This window comes from Ursus arctos, unplaced genomic scaffold, assembly GCF_023065955.2.
Source record: "Ursus arctos isolate Adak ecotype North America unplaced genomic scaffold, UrsArc2.0 scaffold_24, whole genome shotgun sequence".
In the NCBI taxonomy this organism is placed as follows: Eukaryota; Metazoa; Chordata; class Mammalia; order Carnivora; family Ursidae; genus Ursus; species Ursus arctos.
The window spans coordinates 43,241,268-43,264,701 of NW_026622919.1; the positions used below are offsets into that span (position 1 = coordinate 43,241,268).

The 23,434-nt window shown below is 52.3% G+C and overlaps 1 protein-coding gene across 1 annotated transcript in view; it reads left to right on the plus strand.

Annotated features, from left to right (window-relative positions):
- The window catches only part of DOC2B (double C2 domain beta), a 33,831-nt gene extending 12,120 nt beyond the window's left edge, over nucleotides 1-21,711 (plus strand). Inside the window, exons 4-9 of the mRNA XM_026517394.4 lie at nucleotides 1,601-1,710; nucleotides 1,882-2,008; nucleotides 4,542-4,699; nucleotides 16,431-16,512; nucleotides 17,419-17,515; nucleotides 18,131-21,711. Coding sequence (XP_026373179.2) covers nucleotides 1,601-1,710; nucleotides 1,882-2,008; nucleotides 4,542-4,699; nucleotides 16,431-16,512; nucleotides 17,419-17,515; nucleotides 18,131-18,267 — 711 coding nt within the window. The 3' untranslated portion in view covers nucleotides 18,268-21,711. The remainder of the gene's footprint in view (nucleotides 1-1,600; nucleotides 1,711-1,881; nucleotides 2,009-4,541; nucleotides 4,700-16,430; nucleotides 16,513-17,418; nucleotides 17,516-18,130) is intronic.
- The last annotated feature ends 1,723 nt before the right edge of the window (nucleotides 21,712-23,434 follow it).

Sequence of the window (23,434 nt, forward strand, 5' to 3'; positions counted from 1 at the left end):
CTGGGCAGAGGGCCTCCCTTGCCACCGACTCTTCCAGGCCAGCTGAGCAGTCCTGCCCCAGGCTGAGGCACCCCGGGCTGCTGGGGCCCGAGTTGAGTCTGAGGCCCAAACCCTCTGGGCCATAGTGCAAGAGCCGAGGCTCTCCCCCCCCCCCCCCCCCCAGTCCAGGAGGACCACCCGACAGAGGCGAGGACTCCGTCTCCGGGAAGGGAGGGCCGTGGCCCACCACCTCTGCCTAGGGCCGCTGCTCGCCACTCCAGCCCTCGAGGTCCTCCTGTTGCACGTAGGACCCCCAGGGCTGAGGGCTGAGGGCAGCGTGACCAGGGCAGTGTCCCCAGCTCAGGAGCTCAGTGGCTGTGAGTCTCTGGACTCATGGGACCCAGAGTCGGCAGTACCGGAAGGCCGAGTCATAGGGACCTCACCACGCAGACAGGATTTCCCACACAGGGTAGTGGTTTCTAAAAAGCAGGCTTCTGAAAGCCACGCTGAGAAAGAGGCATGATTATGCCCTTTTTGGCAGCAGGGAGCCTGACGCTCCCAGAGGGTAAGGAACCTGCTGGGCTGCACAGAGCTTAGGCGAGGGGTGGAGTCGGGATCGGGATGCAGGCCTGTCTGACCTCAGAGCTGGGCCGGGCCGTGAGGAGCCCAAGGCCCAGAGCTAGAGAAGCGCGGGGAAGGAGGGGAGGCAGCGTGGCGGCTTGGACGCGCCACCCCACAGGCAGTTTCTGGGAGAGGCGGCATTCCAGGGACGGGGCACGGCCTGTGCAAAGGCAAGGAGCTGTGTGGGAGAGCAGCCAGCCCCCCAGCCCGGCCCCCAGCAGCCCCAGCCCCTCCTGCAGCACCCGCGCCCTGAGCACACGCTAGGGGCCTGGGGGCGGCGAGCCTTCGGGTTGAGGTTCCGAGAGCCGCAGCGGCCTATTACCACCAGCTTTTAGCGGCTTGCAGCACGCGCTTCCTGTCTGCCGGTGCTGCGGGCCGGAGGCTGGCACAGCTCCCACACGGGGCAGGTGCAGCGCGGCGGGGCTGCAGTCCGTTCTGGGGGCCCTGGGGAGAAGCGATTCCGTCCTTTTCCAGCACCTAGAGGCCGCCCACATGCCTTGGCTCTCGCCCCTTCCTCCATCTTCCACGCCAGCGTCCACCTGGGACTTCTGCCCTCCTTGCCTGTCCCTCTGACGCTCCTCTCCGACCTCCCTCTTCTGCGTTCAAGGGCCCTGTAATCGCATTGCGTGGGGCCTGCCCAGATCACCTGGATAATCTCCATATTTTAAAGTCAGCCAAGGGCGCCTGGGTGGCTCAGTCGGTTAAGCATCCGCCCTCAGCTCTGGTCATGATCCCAGGGTCCTGGGATCGAGTCCTGTGTTGGGCTCCTTGCTCATCAGGGAGCCTGCTTCTCCCTCTCCCTCTGCCCCTCTGTCTGCTGGTGCTTGCTCTCTCTGTCAAATAAATAAACAAAATCTTATAAAAAGAAAAGTCAGTCGATTAACAACCTTAATTCCCGTTGGCATATTCAGTTTCCGGGGTCGGGCAGGGCCGTCTTTGGGGCCGTTATTCTGCCGCTCGAGCTCCCAGATGCTCAGAGCATCTTTTCTGCTCTCACCAGGCAAATAAACTCAGAACGAAAACTCTCCGGAACACTCTGAACCCCACGTGGAATGAGACCCTCACTTACTACGGGATCACGGATGAAGACATGATTCGAAAGACCCTGCGGTGGGTGAGGGCCCCAGACGCCCTGCTTCCCCACACCCCACCCCGCCTCACCTGCAGGGCCCGCCCCGCCCATGTCCCCGCCCACCGCGCGCAAACCGCAGCTGACTTAGGGACACGTAGTGGGAGCGCCCGTGTGTGTCTGAAGAGCGGGCCTTGCCTCCCGCCCTCCAGGATCTCCGTGTGCGATGAGGACAAATTCCGCCACAACGAGTTCATCGGGGAGACGCGCGTGCCCCTGAAGAAGCTGAAAGCCAACCACACCAAGACGTTCAGCGTCTGCCTGGAGAAGCAGCTGCCGGTGAGCAGGGGCGGGGCTCTGCGGGCTGTCCAGCGCCTTCCGTGCCGGGAACACCCACTCTGTGCCCTGCATGGCTTCAGGTGCTGGGGGAACAGACCAGAATGCCTGCCCTCGTGGAGCTTGGGCAGCAGACGGACTCCAAAAAAGGTGGATGACCTCAGCAGAGCCTATGTTAGACAGTGATGAGGGTCACAAAGGAAAGGCGCAGAGCTCAGTGGTTTCGATGGAGCTTCGGGGGATGCTCCTGGCAGAGGGAACAGCAGGTACCAAGGCTGGTGGAGGCACAGACAAGACGCCCGCTGCGTGGGCCAGGGAGCAGGATGGGGCCGGGTCCTAGGAGGTGAGATCAGAGGCTGGGAGGCGGGGGAGCTGGGAGTGAGGCGGGCCACCGGGGGATGCCAGGCAGGGGCAAGGGCATCTGTTCCAAGAGGCTCGCCAGGTGCAGGCTGGGAGGGAGAGGAGGCTGAGCGTGGGGAGGGCTGTGAGGGGACGAGCCTGACCGGCCTGCGCCGGAGCCCCAGCGGAGCGGGAGAAGTGCGGGATCCCGGTTGGGTGCGCTGGCAGCTCAAGCATTCCCAGACGTGGGGGGCGAGCACCTGGAAAGCTGAGGGGTCCCTCACTGTGGTGTGGAGGGCGGCGGGAGGAGCCGCTGGGGTCGCTCCGGAGCTCAGCCGGAGCGCGGTAGGCGTGAGCTGCCTGTGAGCTACCTAGGGGAGACGGAAAATAACTCTTCCCTGGAAATTTCGGTTGTTTGAAAATGTCAAAACCTGCCTTGCCCCTGTTGTCTACAGTAGCTTACCCACCCAAACTCTGTCCATCTGTGTCTCCCCTCTGCCCCTCCACCCTCCCCCCTTCCCCCTACCTTCTCCCCTTTCCCACCTCTTGGAGGCCTGGCCTTCACCCTGCTCAGAAGGGCTGGGAGGCATTGGCCAGGAGGCCCCAGGGTCCCAAGACCTGCCAGCAGCCCAGTGTTCAGGGCACGATCCCCTTTTTAGGACATTTCCCCCCCTAGAGCCCTGGGCGAGGGGAAAGCTCAAGAGGACGGAGCCCGGTGGCCAACCCGTCCCTCCCTAGTGGGGCCTGGGCGCTGGGACAAATGCCCCTGCAGGCTGGCCCGAGTCAAGCCCTGGGAACAAGTCAGCCTGAGGCCAAGATCCCAGCTCTGCCTTTTTGCATAATTTGATCAAATTTTATTCCCTTGTCACATTCTTTCCTATATCACAGACATTTGTATGATGGGTATAACCTTTTTTTGTTTTATTAGTCACTAACCGAAACCCAGTTTTTCCAAATGATCTATGTCACTCGTAACAGGCACCATCAACTCCTACTACAGTTGTGTTGGAGTTTTGAACCCTGATAACAAACAGCTGCGTGGGGACGTGAGCACGCAGGGGTGTGTGTGCGAGTGTGGGTCTGCCTGTGGAAGCACACGTGGGCGTGTTTTCAAGGATGTGGAATGCGTGTGCACATGTGTGTGCGTGCACGTGGCTGGGTGGGAGTATGGGCGTGCCTTGCTCGAATTTGCCAGCAGCTCATCTCTCTGGACTCAGAGACATGCGGTGACCGCAGGAGTGCAGTTCAGGACGACTGCTCCGGCGGTATAGACACATTTTGATGGTACCTTTTAGATTTTACATGACGTGTGAACATTAGTCATTCTCCGTGAGTACTGAACAATCCCCAGTTCGATGGGTCCCCTATGAAACAACCCGATGTATAATGTCCCACCCCCTGAAAGATGGCTGAAAATACTCCTGCTCGTTTATGTTGTTTCGTTCTCACACCTCACGCAAACTAGCACAGGATCACTGTTGAGCGAGGCCGTCCCGCACCAAGCCCTGGGCCAGAGTGGCAGACTGTTCAGTCTCGCGTGCCTAGTCCGGCCCGTTAATAACGGCCTCCCGGCACTGAAACGTGAGCTCAGAGTAAACGCAGGGATCGCTTAGTCCTGTCTGCTCTGGGTGTGCGAGTTGGGGAGGGTGGCCCTTACTGGGCCTCACAGGAGCGCCATCTCCAGAGAGGTGTGGGTGGGGCCCCTGCCTCTGAGGAGCCGCATGGGGCATCACTTTAGTGACAAGCAGAGGACCGTCATGGGCAAAGCGACATGGCTGGGACTTCAGTGACAGGAGCCTGGCAGAGAGGCCTAAGGAGGGGCCCTGGGGGTTCTAGCTGGAGGTGTCCAGGTAGACAGAGGGTGAGGAGGCGGCGTTCCAGGAGCCGACAGTGAACAGTGGTCTCAGGAGGGTAAGGAATGGGAAATCTCAGGCTAGTTGGGGCAGGGGGCGGAGGGGGCCACCTGTAGCTGAGGTCTGATTCCTGAGGCCTGGACAGCCGCTGCTTGCCCTCCTGCTCCCCTTGGGAGCTCTGTCTTCCGGGTGCTCCCCAGGGGGGCTCCAGGAAGCACTTTCAGGGGGCTGAGGCCAAGGTGACCCCTCACCATCGCCTGGGCCAGCAGACTGCCTCGGTAGCCCGTGGCTGAGGGAGGGTGTGGGAGCGGGTGAGGATAGCCAAGTGTCCTCCTGCCCAACAGGTGGACAAGACTGAAGACAAGTCCCTGGAGGAGCGGGGTCGGATCCTGATCTCCCTCAAGTACAGCTCACAGAAGCAGGGCCTGCTGGTCGGCATCGTGCGCTGCGCCCACCTGGCTGCCATGGACGCCAATGGCTACTCGGACCCCTACGTGAAGACGTGAGTGTGTGGCCCAGGCCAGCGGTCTCCTTCCCCCTTCAGCTCAGAGGACAGGAGTTCAGTGTAGCAAGCACTGACGGCGCCCCGGAGGCACGGCGGGGGCATGGCCTCTGCACTACTCCTTTGGCAACACTGTGGGTTAAGTCTGGCCAGCCCCGTTTCACAGATGAGGAAACTGAGGCCTGTGAACCTTGAGTGGCTTCCCAGGTCACGCCGAGAGAGTCGTTCTCTCCTGACTCCGCATTCAGACCTCCCCTTGACTGTGACCCCCGGAGGGGCCGTTAGCAGGTTGGCGGAAGGGGTGGGCCTGGGCCAGACCAGAGAGCCAGTGAAGAAGCTCCACCAGGACGTAGTGCTGCCCGCGTGCGCCCAGCCCTGTGCTGGTGCCTCGGGTGCTGCTAAGGGTCCACCCAGCCCTCCCAGCCGCTCGCGGTGCTGGAGACAAACCCTAAGTCAGGGGGCCGTGCGAGGCGACATGGGCCCGGACTAGGCCGTGGTCCTCGCTGTGAGGGGAAGGCAAGAGCTGGTGGCCCTTCGGGTAGGAAGGAAGCAGGAGGCCCAGGGAGCACCATCAGTGCTCTGGGCCTTCTGCAAATACAAGATGGATGTCAGTCTGTTCCCAGTGAGACTGTTCTCGAAGGGTGGGACATGTGGAGGAGTTTGGCTCAGCAGAAAGGAGGTGTTGCGGTCACGTGGAGGGATAGAGGAGCTGAGACACAGAAGCAGGGATGAGGCTGGTCTGAGGGGACGGCGAGGAGCCCCAGGTGCCAGAGGCTGGGGGAGGCCGGGGCTACTGCACGGCACGACTCTGGGGCTACCATTCCCAGTGGCCACTGTTCCATTTCTGCCAGTTTTAAAATCCTGTTACAGGGGCACCTGGCTGGCTCAGTTGATGGAGCAAGTGATTCTTGATCTCGGGGCTGTGGGTTTGAGGCCCGTGTTGGGTGTAGAGACTATTTATTTTTAAAGATTTTATTTTTAAGTAAAGAAATAAAATCCTATCACAAAAATGGTGCAGCCACTTTGGAAAACAGTCTGGCAGTTCCTCAAAAGTTACACACGGAGTTACCGTGTAACCTAGCAGTTCCATCCCAGGTACACACCCGAGAGAAACACATGTCCACACAAACACTTGGACATGTATGTTCATAGCAGCCTTATTCACAGCAGACAAAAGGAAACCCACCTCAATGTCCATCAGCTGATGAATGGGGAAACAAATTGGGCCATATCCATACAATGGAATATTATTAGCTATAAAAAAGAGTGAAGGGGCGCCTGGGTGGCTCGCTCAGTTAAATGTCCGACTCTTGATTTCGGCTCAGGTCATGGTCTGAGGGTCGTGAGGTCGAGCCCCATGTCGGGGTCCGCTCTGGGTGTGGAGCCTGCTTGAGATTCTCTTTCTCCCTCCCCTCCACCCCCCAGCGTGCTCACTCTCTCTCTTAAAAAGAACTTTTTTTTGAAAGGAGTGAAGTACTAATTCATGCTCTAACATCTATGAACTTTGAAAAGATTATTACAAGATTATGCTAACTGGAAGAAACCAAACACAAAAGACCACACCGTGTATAATTTGATTTATATGAAAGTTCAAAACAGGTAAATCCATTGAGGCCAAAAGCAGATTCGATTAGTAGTTGCCAGGGGCTGGGGGAGGGGCTGGGGGGAATGGGGAGTGACCGGATTTCTTTCCGAGGAGATGAAATGTTCTAAAATTGATTGTAACAGTTGCACAGCTCTGTGAACGGACCAAAAACCATTCAACTGTATACTTTAAAGGGTGTATTCTACACTAAGTGAGCCATATTTTAGTAGAGCTGTTATTTTTTAAAAATCCAATGCCACCAGGCCCAGGGTCGTTGGGGGAAGGCTGTTCCCCCATACATGGCACAGGGACTAGTGGTTTTCCACATGAAAATGCAGTGAATTGGGTCCCCACGCCAACCGTTAGCAAAACCGTGATTTCCAGTGGATTAGAGACCACTGGGAGAGGCAATGCCGAAACCATTCCGAGGACCAGCAGGAGACTCTCTATAACGATTGGAGGGAAAGTCGCTGATAACCAGTCAACGAGGCCAGTGTGTGCACCCTCTGGCTGCATTATTTCCCCTCCAGGTTTGTATCCTGGAGACCCGTGTGCACTGCAGCACTGCTCTTCGTGGTACACGGGCAAGCGTTCGTCAGCAGAGGATTCGATTCATAAAACGCGGCATATGCATGTAACGCGGTACTGTGCAGTTAAACGGATACGTTAGGACTAGGTAAATTAACATGGACAGCTAGCCAAACATGCCGATCCCAAAAGCAAACTTCGGAACAGCGCACACAGTGTGATACTGTTTCTGTACATTTGTGTATCTCAGACCTGCAGAGACTGTCACAGTAGCGGGGGGGTCTCTGGGGAGGGAGCGACGGAGGGAGGGGAAGGGACTAGGGAGGGCAACAAAGTGCCTGCACTTGTGCTTATGATGCCAGAGTTCCGTACAGAAGGAAAGATAATCCAAAGCCAAAATGGCAGTGAGATTTTAAAATCTGGCTCAGTGTCCACCTGCCAGGTTGACAGGAATGAATTTATTTATTTATTTAGTTATTTAGTTATTTATTTATTTATAAGCCCTTCTTTACCCACCTGACAGAAAGGGCACAAGCAGGGGAAGAAGCAGAGGGAGAGGGAGAAGCAGGCTCCCGGCTGAGCTGAGAGCCCATCGTGGGGCTTGATCCCAGGACCCCGAGATCACGACCTGAGCTGAAGGCAGACGCCTAACCAGCTGAGCCACCCGGGCGCCCCTAAAAGTCAGGTTTATTGAGATAGAGTTTACACATTGTAAGTTTCTCTCCTTCCGGAGTTCAGCTGATATATACAATCTTGTTACCATCACCACAGTCAAGATACAGAATCCTGCTGTCACCCAGAAAGCTCCCCCAGCCCCAGGCAACCACCAGTTTGTTTTCTGTCCCAATAGTTTTGCCCTTTGCAGACTTTCTCATAAAGGCAAACTTTCCGTGTGTTGCCTTTCGAATCTAGCTTCTTTCATAGAGCGTAATGCGTTGGAGATTCACCCACATGGTTATCGCCGAGATAACACATGTTATCACACAGAAGCCACAGTTGGTGCTCAGTTCACTTCATCTTGAAGAGCATCTGAGTTTCCTTTTTTTTTTTAGTATAGTTGCTCGTTGCGTTAGTTTCAGGTGTACAGTCGTAGCTGGAGCGCTCTGTACTCTGGCGCTGCTCCCCACAAGCGTAGCCGACCTGTCCCCATACACTGTTACGGCACCACTGTGCTGTGCCTTTCATCCCTGTGACTTAGTCTCCCACACCTGGAAGCCCGTGCCTCCCACCGCCCTTCACCCACCCTGCCCATCTCCTCCCTCCGCTCTGGCAACCACCAGTTTGTCCTCTGTGTTTATGGGTCTGTTTCTGCTTTGTCTGCTCATTTGTTTTATCCTTTTTTAAAAGATTTTATTTATTTACTTACTTACTTATTATTTACTTATTTAGAGAGAGAGTACAAGTGGGGAGAGGGGGAGAGGGAGAGAGAGGATCTCTAGCAGTCTCCCCGCTGAGCGCAGAGCCTGATGCGGGGCTCAGTCTCACGACCCTGAGATCATGACCTGAACCGAAATCAAGAGTCAGACACTCAACCAGCTGAGCCACACAGGTGTCCCTGCTTCACTCTCTGGGTTCCACACACAAGTGAAATGATACGGTACTCGTCTTTCTGCATCTGACTCTTTCATTTACCATCATACTCTGTGTGGCTCCATCCGTGTTGTCACAGGTGGCAAGAGCGCGTTGGTTTTCAGGCTGAGGGATATTCCTGTGTGTGTCTCCCATCTTCCTAATGCACTCGTCCGGCCGTGTCTTGGCTGTTGGAAATAACGCCGCAGTAAACGCGGAGGTGTGTCTATCGTGAATCAGCATTTTCATTTTCTTTGGATAAATACCCAGTAGTGGAATTACTGGATCATACACTATTTCTTTTTTCCATTCTACTATTTGTTGATTACTGAAGGATAGTGGGCAGTGTTACATTAGCTTCAGGTGTGCAACAAGTGTATACATTATGCTGTTCTTGCCACCGATGTAGCTCCCGGCTGTCGCCGTGCAACACTCGCAGTACCACCGACTACGTTCCCTGGGCAGTACCTCTTCTTCCCATGACTTGTTCATTTTATAACTGGAAGCCTGCACTTCCCACTCCCTTTAGTATTTTTTTTCTTTTTCGAGAGAGAGTGCATGTAGTGTGAGCACACGCGTGCGCGCGCGCACACACACACACACACACACACGTGTTGGGTGGGGGAGAGGGCGAGAGAGAGAATCTTAAGCAGACGCCATGCCCAACAGGAGCCTGATGCGGGGCTCCATCTCACCACCCTGAGATCATGACCTGAGCCGAAATCAGTAGTAGGACGCTTAACCGACGGAGCCACCCGGGCGCCAGTCCCCTCGGTATTGTTTTGAAGATCCTTCAGGCAGTTTTCCACAGTGGCTGCACCAGTTTACATTCCTGACAGTGCATGAAGGTCCCTTTTTCTCCATATCCTTGTCAGGACTTGTTACTTCTTGTCTTTCTGACACTAGCCATTCTGACAGGTGTGAGGTGCTCTCTCCTTGGGGTTGTGGTTTGCATTTCCCTGATGCCGAGTGATGGGGAGCGTCTTTCCATGTGTCTGATAGCCAGCTGTATGTCTTCTTTGGAAAAAGCGGTCTATTCTGCCCACTTTTTAATCAGATATTTTTGGTGTTGTTGCATACGTTTTTTATATATTTTGGGTATTAACCCCGAAAACGGATATATCATTTGCAGATATCTTCTCTCGATCAGTAGGTTTCTTTTCATTTTGTTAATGGTTTCCGTTGCTGCACAAAAGCTTTATATTTTGATGTAGTCTCGATAGCTCATTTTTGCTTCTGTTTCCCTTGCCTGGAGAGACATATCTAGAACACTGTTGCTAAGGCTAATGCCAGAGAGATTGCTGCTTATATTTTCCTATAGGAGTTTTATAACCGTAAAACTAACCAGGTCTTAATATTCAAATCTTTAATCCAGTTTGAATTTATTTTTGTATATAGTGTAAAAAAAAAACGTGGTCCGGTTTTCTCAGCACCATTTATTGAAGAGACTGTCTTTTCCCCATTGTATATTCTTGCCTCCTTTGTTGTATGTTAATTGACCACATAAGCATGGGTTTATTTCTGGGCTCTCTATTCCGTGCCATTGATGTATGTGCCAATTTTTGTACCAGTACCATTTTGTTTGTTTGTTTGTTTGTTTGTTTGTTTGTTTTAAAGAGACAGTGTGAGCAGGGGGGAGGGAGAGGGAGAGAGAAAATCCCAAGCAAGCTCCACACCCAGCACAGAGCCCATCGTGGGGCTCGATCTTAACCCCAAGTTCCTGACCTGAGCCAAAATCAAGAGTCGGACACTTAACCCACTGAGCCACCCAGGCACCCAGTACCATTTTGATTACTACAGCTTTGTAGTATGTCTTGAAATCTGGGAGTGTGATACCTCCAGCTTTTTTCTTCTTTCTCAAGATTGCTTTGGGGTATTTGGGGTCTTTTGTGGTTCTGTACAAATTTTAGAATTATTTGTTCTAGTTCTGTGAAAAATGTATTTGGTATTTTGATAGCGATTGTACTGAATCTATAGATTGCTTTGGGTCGAATGGACATTTTATCAATATTAATTCTTCCAATCCTTGCATGATGTATCTTTCTATTAGTGTCACCTTCAATTTTTATCATCAACGATGTATAGTTTTCAGAGTACAGGTCTTTCACCTCCTTGGTTAAGTTTATTCTCAGGTATTTTATTCTTTTTGGTGCAATTATAAATGGAATTTTTTTCTCTTTTTTTTTTCTTTCTCTTTTTTTTAGAGAGAGAGAGTCAGGGGGAGGGGCAGAGGGAGAAGGAGAGAGAGAGTCTCAAGCAGGCTCCACGCCCAGCACAAGCCTGTGACATGAGCTCAGTCTCACAACCTGAGATCATGACCTGAGCTGAAATCAGGACTGAGCCACCCAGGTGGCCCTGGAATTGTTTTCTTAGTTTCTCTCTCTGCTAATTCATTATTAGTGCATAGAAATGCAACAGATTGCAGTATATTAATTATGTATCCTGCAACTTGACCGAACTCATTTTTTCTAGCACTTCTTTGGTGGACTCATTAGAGTTTTCTATGTATAATATCATGTCATCTGCTAAGTAGTGACAGTTTTACTCCTTCCTTGCCAATATGGATGCTTTTTTATTTCTTATCTAATTGCTGTGGCCAGGACTTCTAGTGGTGTATTGAATAAAAATGACAGTTGTCCTTGTTTTGTTCCTGATTAAGAAGAAAGGCTCTCAGGGGCGCCTGGGTGGCACAGCGGTTAAGCGTCTGCCTTCAGCTCAGGGCGTGATCCCGGCGTTCTGGGATCGAGCCCCACATCAGGCTCCTCCGCTATGAGCCTGCTTCTTCCTCTCCCACTCCCCCTGCTTGTGTTCCCTCTCTCGCTGGCTGTTTCTATCTCTGTCAAATAAATAAATAAAATCTTTAAAAAAAAAAAAAGAAGAAGAAAGGCTCTCAGGTTTTTACCAAGTATGATGTTCGCTGTGGGTTTGTCATATGTGGCCTTTATTATGTTCAGATGTGTTCCCTGTAAACCAACTTTGTTGAGAGTTTTTATCATGAATGGATGTTGAATTTTGTCAGATTCTTTTTCTGCATCTATTGAGATGATCACGTAATGTTTATCTTCCATTTTGTTAATGTGGTCTATCGTGTCGATTTGTGGGTATTGAACCATCCTTGCATGTCTGGAATAAATCCCACTTGATCATAGTGAATGATCTTTTTAATATATTGTTGAATGTGGTTTGCTAGTATTTCCTTAAGGATTTTTGCATCTCTGTTCATGTTGACCTGTAGTTCGTCTGTTCTCCCTCCCTCCCTCTCTCTCTCTTTCTTTCTCTCCTTCTTTCTTTTTTGTAGTGTCTTTTTTTTTTTTTTTGAGATTTTATTTATTTATTGGACAGAGAGAGAGACAGCGAGAGAGGGAACACAAGCAGGGGGAGTGGGAGAGGGAGAGCAGGCTTCCCTCCGAGCAGGGAGTCTGATGTGGGGCTCCATCCGAGGACACTGGGATCATGACCTGAGCCGAAGGCAGATGCTTAATGACTGAGCCACCCAGGTGCCCTTTTGTAGTGTCTTTGTCTGGTTGTGGTATCAGGCTAATACTGTGCTCATAGAATGTATTGGGAAGCTTTCCTTCCTCTTCCATTTTTTTAGAATAGTTTAAAGAGAATAGGCATTAACTCTTCTTTAAGTGGTTGGTAGAATTCACCTGCGAATCCATCTGGTCCTGGACTTTTGTTTGTTGGGAGATTTTTTGATTGCTGATTCAATTTCATTACTAGTAATGAGTCTGTTCAGATTTTCTTATTCTTTTCATTGGTTTTAGAAGATTATATGTTTCTAGAAATTTATTCATTTCTTCAGGGTTGTCTGATTTGTTGGCATGTAATTTTTCATAGTAGTCTCTTATAATCATTTGTATTACTGTGTTGTCAGTTGTTCTTTTTCATTTCTGACTTTATTTACTTGGGTCCTCTCTTTTTATCTTGATCAGTCTGGTTGAAAGTTTACCAATTTTGTTTATTTTTTTTAAAGAATCCGCTCTTGGGTGGCTCAGTCGGGTAAGCGTCTGCCTTCGGCTCAGGTCATGATCCTAGAGTCCTGGGATCGAGCCCCACATCAGGCTCCCTGCTCACTGGTGTGTCTGCTTCTTCCTCTGCCCCTCACCCCACTCGTGCTGTCTCTCACTCTCTCTCAAATAAATAAAATCTTTAAAAAATAAAAAAATAAAAAATAAAGAATGAGCTCTTGGTTTCATTGGTATCCCCCCCCTCTTTTTGGTATTTTTCCTGTTTTTAAGTCTTTATTTCATTTACTTCTACTCTGATCTTTATTATTTCCTTCTTTTAACTTTGGGCCTTGTTTATTGTTCTTTTTCTAGTTCCTTTAGGTGTAAGTTTAGATTGTTTCTTTGAGATTTTTCTTGTGTCTTGAGGTAGGACTGTATCACCATACATTTCCCTCTTAGAACTACTTTTGCTACATCCCATAATAGAACTACTTTTGCTACATCCCAAAAATTATGGACCATTGTGTTTTCATTTTCGCTTGTCTCCATGTATTTTTAAATTTTCTCTTCAATTTCTTGTTGACCCATTGGCTGTTTAGTAGTATGCTGTTTATCCTCCATGTGTTTGTGGTTTTTCCAGTTTTTTTCTTTTGATTTCTAGTTTCATGCTGTTGTTGTTGGAAAAAATGGTTGATACGATTTCAGTCTTCTTAAATGTAGAGTTTTTTAAATATATTTTTTTAGATTTGAGAGAGAAAGCAGGGGAGGGGTAGAGGGAGTGATAGAGAATCCCAAGCTAAGCATGGAGCCTGACATGGGGCTCAATCTCACAACTCTGGGATCATGACCTGAGCCAAAATCAATAGTAGAGGCCTAACCAACTGAGCCACCCAGGTACCCCTTAAATGTAGAGATTTGTTTTGTGGCCTAACAGGGGATGGGTCCTGGAGAATGTTCCATCTGTACCCAAAAAGAATATGTGTCGTGTTGTTTTTGGATGGAAAGCTCTGTACATGTCTGTTAAGTCCATCTCGTCTAATGTGCCACTCAGAGACACGGGTTCCTTATTGATTTTCTGCCTGGATGAGCTATGCATTGATGTAATTGGGGTATTAGTCACCCACTATTATTACATTACCGTCAGTTTTGTTCCTTACGTCTGTTCTATTTGCTTTATGTATTTAGGTGCTATAGTGTTGGGCGCATAGATATTTATAACTCATGTTTTCTTGTTGGACCGATCTCCTCATTTTATAATGTCCTTGTCTCTTTGTTTTAAAATCCATTTTGTCTGATGTAAGTATTGCTACCTAACCTCCCCCCGCCGCCCTGTTCGTCCTCACCCCTGATTCCATTTGCATGGCATATCTTTTTCCACCCCTTCATTTTCAGTCTGTGTCTTTAAGTCGGAACTGAGTATCTTGTAGAAAGCATATATATGGGTCTAGTCTTTGTTACCCATTCTGTCACCCTCTGTCATTTGATTGGAGCACTTAGACCATTTAGATTTAAAGTAATTATTGCTAGGTGTTATTCCTATCAGTGCTTACTGCCATTTTGTTAAGTGTTTCCTGTTGGTTTTTGTGAGTTTCCAGTTACTGGTGACTGCGTAAAGCGGCTAAAGAACAGGGTTTGTGTGGATCTGTGTCGTTTCTCTCTCCCACCTCCAGCTTTCTTCTGTACATATTTTGTAGTGTTTTTATAATGAACTAGTGTTATTTATGTAATAAAAAATCACAGCTAAAAAATCAACAATTAGATACCACTTTCTGCCTTTCAAACCAGCAGGGATTTTTATTTTCACAACTGGAAGTTTGTACCTCTTAATTCCCTTAACCTGCTTCGCTTATCCCCTCCCCTTCCTCTCCTTCCCTTCTGGCAACCACCAGATTGTTCTCTGTTTTTGAGGATGATTCTGTTTTTTTGTTCATTTGCTTTGTTTTTTAGATTTCGTATATAAGTGAAATCATACGGTATTTGTCTTTCTGACTTATTTCCCTTAGCATAACACCCTCTAGGTCCATTCATGTTGCCACAGATGGCAAGATCTCATTCTATTTTATGGTTAATATTCTAGTGTGTGTGTGTGTGTATGTATGCATATGGACAGATACATATATACACATGTATACTACATATCTACATACACAACATAGATACACACACGTAACATATATGTACACACACACGCATATATACACAGACCACAACTTCCTTATCCACTCGTCTATCAGTGGACACTTGGGCTGCTTCCATAATTTGGCTATTGTATATAATGCTTCAGTAAACAGAGGGGTATATATATATATCTTTTTGAATTAGTGTTTTCATTTTCTTTGGGTAAATACCCAGTAATGGATTTGGTATTTCTATTTTTAATCTTTTGAGGAACCTCCACACTGTTCTCCACGGTGGCTGCACCAGTTTACATTCCCACCAGCAGTGCATGAGGGTTCCCTCTTCTCCACATCTTTTTTATTTTTTTAAGATTTTATTTATTCATTGGACAGAGAGAACACAAGCAGGGAGAGCAGCAGGCAGAGGGAGAGGGAGAAGCAGGCTCCCCGCCAAGCAGGGAGCCTGACACGGGGCCCGATCCCAGAACCGTGGGTTTGTGACCTGAGCTAAAGGCGGCTGCTTAACCGACTGAGCCCCCCAGGCGCCCCCTCCTTTCTCCACATCTTCACCAACACTTCCGTCTTGTCTTTTTGATACTGGGCATTCTGACCGGTGCGAGGCGCTGTCCCGTCGTGGTTTTGATTTGCATTGCCCTGATGATTGTTGGTTTCCTGCATCTGTTGGTCTTCTGTATGTCTCTTTAGAAAAATGTCTTTTCAGGTTCCCTGCCCATTTCTAAATCAGATTATTTGGGGTTTTTTGGTGTTGAGTTGTATACGTTCTTTATATATTTTGGGTACTAACCCCTTGTCAGATAAATCGTTTGCAAATATTTTCTCCCATTCAGTAAATTCTCTTTTCATTTTGTGGATGGTTTCGTGTGCTGTGCAAAAGCTTTTGATTTCGGTGTAGTCCCAATAGTTTATTTTTTGCGTTTGTTTCCGTTGCCCGAGGAGACATCCCTCCGTATGTGGCCAAGGCTGATGTTCAGGAGATCGTGCAAACCAGCGAGGATTTAAGGCGGCGCTCCTCGGCTCTGCTGAGGGCACTGGGTGTCATCTGTATGGCCGAGTCAGAGGACAGTCGGGCATAATGAAGCGAGAAGCTGGATACGTGTGCGCCTTTGGGTGGGTCGCTGCGCTTCTAGGAATTCAGCCATTCCTTCAGCAGATGTTGGCTGACGGACCCGTGTACTGAGCCCCTGGCAGGGTGCCAGGAAGCTGATGGTGAGACGGGGGTAGTCCCCACCCCCAAAGCACCCTGGGCAGAGGCGGGACAGTTATCACTCAAGTGTCTATTCAGGGACAGGGTAAGAAGTTCTGCAAAGGAATTCCTGTCCTGGCTTCTGAGTACCAGCCCTGTGCTGAGCAGCTGTGTGGCCTTGGGCAAGTCCCTCTACCTCTCTGAGCCTGATGAAAGCTCTTCGGCATCAAAGTCTAAGGTGCTCACGCCTCTAGAGGAGCTGGCTCACAGGCCAGTCTCGCCTCTCCCTGCAGGCGAGCTCCAGCGAGGTAGAGGCGATGGAATATACGAAGGCATTATATGCTGCAGATAGTATTTATAGTTTTAGACGATAACTGACATACTTTAGAAAGATGATTTTCATGGCATGTGAATTATATGTCAATAAACCTGCTACTTAAAAGAGGAAAATCTCTAACAAGGGACCAACTCTGGTAAAAATGTTTTTCTGGTGGGAAATGAAAGCTTTATGAAAATTTGACTTCCAGAAACAAGGAAAAACCTCTAGGAGAGAAGGGGACTCTGTGGTTGACTTCAGAAATGGGCGTGGACAGAAGTCTAGGTGACGAAGGAACCACTTGCTTCTCCCACTGCGCTGACCGCTAACCTTTGCCACGGGGGGTCCTCTGCTGAGTAGGAACAGGAGGCCCGGGGATCGAGCAGCTCCTCAAAGCCCTGCTGCTCCAGCCGGGCCCGCAGCCTCTCCCCACCCCTGCCCATTTGTTGGCTATGATTCCAGATACCTGAAGCCAGATGTGGACAAGAAATCTAAACATAAGACAGCAGTAAAGAAGAAGACCCTGAACCCCGAATTCAACGAGGTACAAGGGGCTGGCGAAGCTGCTGCGAAGCTGCTTGCTCTCCCCCAGGGCAGGGGGCCTGGGCCGACTGATTTTTCCAAGGGCTGCTGTGGGAACTGAGGGCTGGGAGGGGCCCCCAGGAGAGCCCCCAGCCATGGGGGCAGGGGAGAGACAGGCCAGGCCGAACCAGGCTGAGGTGGTACAGATGGAGGGGCAGGGCAGCCGGAAAGCTCTTCCGAGGATCAAACTGATAGGACGTGGCCATGCAGGATGTGGAGGTGGAATGGGGGGACCCAGCATCAAGAGGGGAGGTGCAAGCCAGGTGGGGGAAGCGCTGGGTGGGATGTGAGAATGTGAGGTACCCAGGGCCTTGAGAAGGCCTGGTCCAGGGGGATACCCAAGTCCTCACCCAGGGGCATCTGGAGAGGAGCAGAGGGGCCTAGGGAAGAGCCTGAACGACTGAGGAGCAGGCAGAGGAGACTAAGGAGATGCTTCCAGAGAGTGAAGGGGATACCAGATGTCAGATCATCCCGGGAGCCTGTGGAAGAGAGTTTCACAAAGAAGGGAGTGGTGGGCAGAGCAGCCCCGAGAGACGTCAGGCACAGGAGGCCAGCACGCGTGTGCTGGTCCGCAGCAAGAGGCTCTCGGAGAGCTGGGGGCAGCGGCTTCGGTGACAGAGGCGCAGGTCGGTTGGAGGGCAGGGGACCCTGAGGACCCCAGCCAGGCTCTCAGGCAGAAGCGGGTGGAATGGGTGAGAACCTGCCCTCATCCACCGCCGAGCACTGACCCCCCTCCCATCCGTCTGTCCCTCCCACCCTCTCTCCCTCCATTCGTGCCTCCGCGCTCCACACCTCGCAGCCTTCCCGGCCACTGGCCAAGTTCCAGGCCCTGTGGTGTTGGCCCTGACTCTCTTCTTCTGACCACCAGGAGTTCTGTTACGAGATTAAGCATGGGGACCTGGCCAAGAAGACCCTGGAAGTCACTGTTTGGGATTATGACATTGGAAAATCCAACGATTTCATTGGTAAGAGCACCCAGTGAGAATGCTGTTTGACCACATGGCCTGTTCTGGGTTCACAGAGGGCAGCGGCCCTGAATCCAGGCCACAGCCCCTCCTTCCTGGCCTCTATGGCTCCGGCTTTCCCCAGGGGGCCTCAGACCTTAACCAGACTGTCTCATGTGACAGAGGACTAGCTAGGCCCAGAGAGGGCAAGAGGCCTGGCAGGGTCACCCAGCAGGCTATGGTGGAGCCGGGCTGAGAAGTGAGGGTGGCCAGTGCTTTGGGCTGGACTCTGAGCCCCTGTGGCCCTGAACTCCCGTCGGCCTCCTGGCTGCCCTTGGCCCCTAACACGTGACGTTGCCCTTCACCCCCAGCATTGCTCTGGTTCCGGAGAGGGGAAGGATGGGATCCTGGGCCCTGGCCAGGCGGTGGAAGGGGGCAGGCTGAGTGTGGCGTGGTGGGCAGTGGTGGTGGTCGGACCTGGGCCCCCCTCAGAGCCCGGGGGGCAGGGTGGAGAGTACAGCCCGGGAGCGCAGAATCCGGAGAGGGTGGTGTTGGGTCGGTCTTACGGGAGCACCTGCCCCCGGGGCCCCTGGAGTCACTGTGTCCCCGGCTCCCCGCTCGGCTCCCCTCGTGCAGGCGGCGTGGTTCTGGGCATCAACGCTAAGGGCGAGCGCCTGAAGCACTGGTTTGACTGCCTGAAGAACAAGGACAAGCGGATAGAGCGCTGGCACACGCTCACCAGCGAGCTCCCGGGGGCCGTGCTCAGCGACTGAGCAGCCCCACCTGCCGCCGCACCCGCCCCTGCCCGTCTCCTGGCCCGGCCTGGCCCCGGGCCTCCTCAGCCACCACCAGGGGCCTCGGCCCTCATCATGCGGGAGATCCAGGACGCCTGCTCGGACGCCGGGCCGCTGCTTGGAGGCCGTGGCGGGCTCAGCCGCTCCGGGGACAGCAAGGCCAGCTGGGCCCGCTTTCAGCCCCTGAGGCCCAAGAGGGCGGGAGATGGGAGAGGACCGTGGCCTCAGCGCCCACCCCGGGGAAGGGAATGGGGCTGTCTTGGGGGCTGAGGGCCCCAGTGGAGGTCAGCGGTAAGGCCCAGGGACCCCAGGCTGAGAGAACAGGAGTGCAGGGGCGCCTTGGCAGGGCCAGTGAGAACTCCTGAGAGGGACGTTAGGGAGAGGGGCATGGGGGGAAGGAGACTTGGCAAAGTATTCCCCAAAGGAGGTTCTTACTACACCCGTTCCTCGCTGGCCTTACTGGGCAGGTGGAGAAAAGCTGAGCAAGGAGTGTGGTGAAGTTCCTACAGGCTCTCACTGAACATGGGCAATTGGCAAGCACTTCGCTCAGTGATTCCACGAGCCCTCGGAGATGAATGAGACCCAGGGCCTGCCCTCTTAGAGGTCTTTGTCTAATCAAGGAGCTAAAAACAAACCATTACAACAGGGAGTGAGGAATACCAAGGCCAGGCTGACATACCTGTGAGTGCCATGGACTCTGACTCTGCTGGGAGGCAGGGAGGGCTTCCTGGAGGAGGTGATGCTTCAGCAAGGCCTTGAAGGGTGAGTGGAGTTTCTGGGCAGACAAAGGGGAAGGACAACGTGTGCAGCAGGAATGACCTATAAAAGCCTAGAGGGGAGAGTATAGTGATTGGGCTAGGGTCGCTGTGCAAGACCTGGGGTGTCACTCTGGAGACAGGGTGTGTTAGGACAGGAGTGGGGCCTAGAGGTGATGTCACCCACCCCTGGCCTGCCAGGCTAGCCCCAGCTCATAGCTTTGGGGGAAGCGATGGAGCACTGTGGTGGATCTGATGTTGGGGCAGGGTCAAGTTCAGTCCTCAGACCCAGTACCCCCACCTTTCATCTTTCTCCTTCCAAGGAACTTGGAGGATGGATCTTCCCTCTCATTCTTACCAGCTCAAGCATGAGGTCAGCTGTAATCAAGAAGAGGGTTTCCCCCCACACACACTTTTCTTCATGAAAAGAAGCAAAAAGTCCTCATCTCCACCTTCTTCTTCCCTTCATCCACCCCCTTCTAAGTTCAGGGCTGGGGAGTAAGGGGTCCAGGTGAATGTCACACATCCTGGCCCTACTGTGGCCACTGATGTCCCTTTCAAGGAGTGCTGGGTGGCAGTCCAGGGCCTTCTTTCTGAGAAGGCCTGTGAGGCTGGCTCCTACCTCCAGGAGCTTGAGAGAGACACACACCCTGCCTGGTGGGCCTGGCACCCTGAGTCGGGTTGAGGGCGGAATTTGGGGGCCCAGGTGTGAAGCCCCAAGTTTTTCCTGCCTACCAAGGGGCCTTCAAGGCTGCTGTATGAACAAATGCAGAACCAGGGAATTTCTGTTTGCCCCAGCACCGCACTAATGGAACACAGAGGCCCAGAGAGGGAAAGCGACCCGCCTGAGTGAGGCCTCCCTGCCCTCCCGGCCAGGCTTCCTGGCCCCTGCCTCAGGTCCAGCCCCAGCCCCAGCCCCGAGCTCTGGATACCACACTTCAAGGGAAGGAGGGTGCTGGGCTCCTGTTAGCTGCCTGCCTGGGGCTCAGCCCTGCCTGCTGCAGACACAAAGCACATCACCATCTGAGGCCTAGGGTGATGATGCGAATTCCACCAAGTGCCCATGAGCCCGTTCCCATTCTACAGGGACAACAGGACTCCGGCCCCCACACAGCACCTGGCAACGTTGCTGGTCACAGAGCCTTGGTTTTCCTGTCTTTAAGGTGGCTTTGTGTAAAGGGTTTTACATGCGCTGTCTTAATAGATTTTCACAATTCCGTGAGGTGGGTTTGTCATTATTTGACAGACGAAGAAGCAGATCAGAGAGGCTGAGGAGTTGGTCAGTGTCACACAGCAGGGAAAGGGCAAACCAGGTCTCGGCCCGGGTCCCGTGCCTGCCACATCCTCCGGTTGTCGGGGAGCTAGTACTCTCCAGTCCTCTCCCTCCTGGGCTGTGGAGGGCTCAGCAGATACATTCAGAAGACTCGGGAAGCTCTGGCGCATGATGCAGGGGTGGGACCACGGCGCTGTCCTGCTGCCTCATCCCCTAGATGGCTTTGAAATCATCGATGCACTTAGAGCTTCCCCAGAGGTCCCCACCCCCCAGGCCCGGAACTCAGCTGTCCCTCCCCAGCCTGTGAGTCTGTGGGTCAGGCCTTCCTCCTCACGGGGGCTGAGGCAGGGGCTCCTCTTTTCTCCACAAGGCTGGAATGGGGGAACCTCTGGGGGACTAAGCAGACAGATGGCCTATTTTGGGGGGGCGTCCTGGCTCGGTGAGCCTGGGTACTTTCCAGCTTTGCCTCTTGGAGGGCCTCATTAGGAAAGGAGCTGCAGCGCTGCTCCGTGAAGGTACTGAAATGCTGAATGGCACGGCCAGAAGGGGCCGCGGGTCTCGCCGAGTACAGCTTCCTCCTTAGACACCGGGGAAACTGAGGCCCAGCGAGTGTAAGGAGCCCATTTAGGGCTCTGTACTGCCCTGGGCTGTGCAAGGGTAGACTTGGTCCTGAAAGGTGGTCCCAGCTGACCACGGGGACAGGATGGGAGGTGGATCTTCTGGACAACCTGCCCAAGTGGAGGGTGGGGCGCTTAGGGAGGAGGCCCCTCGGGAGTGAGGGAATCTTCACCAGGACCCTGGCTCTGCTCCTGACCCCTTGCAGAATGTGTTTCTGTTAAAGCTCTTCGGGAAGCTGCGGTAATCAGCTCTGCCTTTGACCTCAAACTGGCATCTTCCCCTGGTCTGTCGGCCCCACAGAAAGATGGGAACTTTCACGCCCCTCCCCCACCACCGACAAAAAGTAACTCCAAAGTCTGGCGTCTGGGACCAGGAAGTCGCCCGCCCGCGCGCTGCAGCCGCCTCCACGCCCGCCTCCCACCGCCACCCCCAGCCAATCCCAGACGGGCCCGTCTTCCGACCGTGAGGCGGTAACCTCCTGACCCCTAGCGGCAAGAGCGAGGAACTGCGCCTCCCGGCCCGTGCATGTCCCGCCGTCCGTTCTCAGACCGAGAGAACCCCCGATGCATGGACTCTGGCTGTCGTCGACGCAGACTCGTGCACTGCTTAACACCGTTTTGCTACCATGTGGCGGCTGCAGAAAACGTCCTTAAACTGCAGCCCCCTACACAATTTTTGTACTTTCGTCTGACCTACTCGAGGGTGTCCTTTTTAAGTCTTATTTGTTAATATTTATAATGACCTATAATTCAAAGTAAATGAAAACGTTCACTGCAATCGCATTGGCTTGAGAGACTCCTTTAAATAGATTTGGATGAAAGGACCTTAAAGAATGAGAAAATGGCAGCTGAGGCTCGCTCAGCACCTTGTCTCCCTTGACTGTCACCAAGAACTCATTAGAGGTAGGTCTCAAGTTACACATGGGAACACTAAGGCTCAGAGAGGTTAAATCACAGCTGGTAAGTGACACAAGCAGGACTCAACTCATGCCCCCCAGGCCTTTTTATACCGGGATCAGCGTGCCACGCTGTCACCCACTCATTGGGCAAACAGCTGTGGAGTATTAAGGCTACCACCGGGCCCTGGCCTAGGCCCCTGGGGCAATTGTCAGCAAGGCGGCCAAGAGTAAATCTAGCCTGTTAAAAGACGGCAGTAGGGGCACCCGGCTGGCTCCATCCGTGAAGAGTGTCGCTTGATCTCTGGCTCATGAGTTTGAGCCCCACTTTGGGGGTAGAAATTACTTAAGCAAAAACAAAGGAATGAGGGTTGTGGGGGGGTTGGGCTTAAGTAGGGAGGTGAGGTGGACCTTTCCAAAGGACCTTCCCTTCTTTGGAGGGAGGAGAGGGGGAGTTATGGAGATACCCGGAATGGAATGTTTTAGGTGCGGGAAATACCCAGTGTCCCTAGTGGTGGGGGCAGGTGGCATGACTGAGAACAGCAAGGAGGTTAGTGGGGCCCGAGCAGGGTGGGGCAGGGGAGGGCCCTAAATGAGGGCACAGAACAGGGGACCCGATCAAGTAGGACTTTTTAAAGACTGGTTTTCACTCTGTGTGAGATGGGAGCTTATTTCAGGTTTTTTTTTTTTTTTTTTTTTAAGATTTTATTTATTCGACAGAGATAGAGACAGCCAGCGAGAGAGGGAACACAAGCAGGGGGAGTGGGAGAGGAAGAAGCAGGCTCATAGCGGAGGAGCCCGACGTGGGGCTCGATCCCAGAACGCCGGGATCACGCCCTGAGCCGAAGGCAGACGCTTAACCGCTGTGCCACCCAGGCGCCCCTTATTTCAGTTCTAACAGGTCACCTGGTAGAGGCTGAACCTGTCATCTCTCTCAGATATTCCACCACAGTGAAGGCAGCAAACCCCACACATGCCCAGAGCGCTAGGGGAGGGTAAAAAAGAGATCATTTGAGGAAAGGCAATTAGTTCTTGTGCTATTTTGGCAGGAAGGCGGTCTTTAAGGACTCTAATACTGGGAACCAGAGAGAAGGTGCCAGAACTATAATATTAGCAGCAGTAACACCCATATAGCGCTCTCAGACACACAGACAAGTGTTATTTTATTCTCATAATTGTGACACTCTTTCAGTCCCCATTTTATAGATGGGAAAACTGAGGAACAGAGGAACATGCTCAAGGAATAATTAAAGGGTAGAGTTAGGATTTGGCCCCAAGCCTTGTGGCTCCAGAATCCATACTCTTCGTCTCTACTCTATGCTGCCGTAAGAAGCAAATGGTGTTGGCAGGTCTAGTGGAAGATGCCCAGGTCCCACTAGGTTTCTTGCAGGTTCAGCCTTATTTGTCCTCCAAGCTCCCAGAACTAGCGGGGTCCTGCTCGGCCAGGAAAGATTTTCCAGGGCTCACTCTTCAGGATCCTTGCTGCCATCTTGACCAAATGCAATGCTCACCTCTGCCCAGTGGGTTCCTATCTGTCATAGGCCCCAATCCCCTTCTGTGCGCCCCCTGGCCACAGGTAGGCAAGATCTCTTACCCGGAGAACAT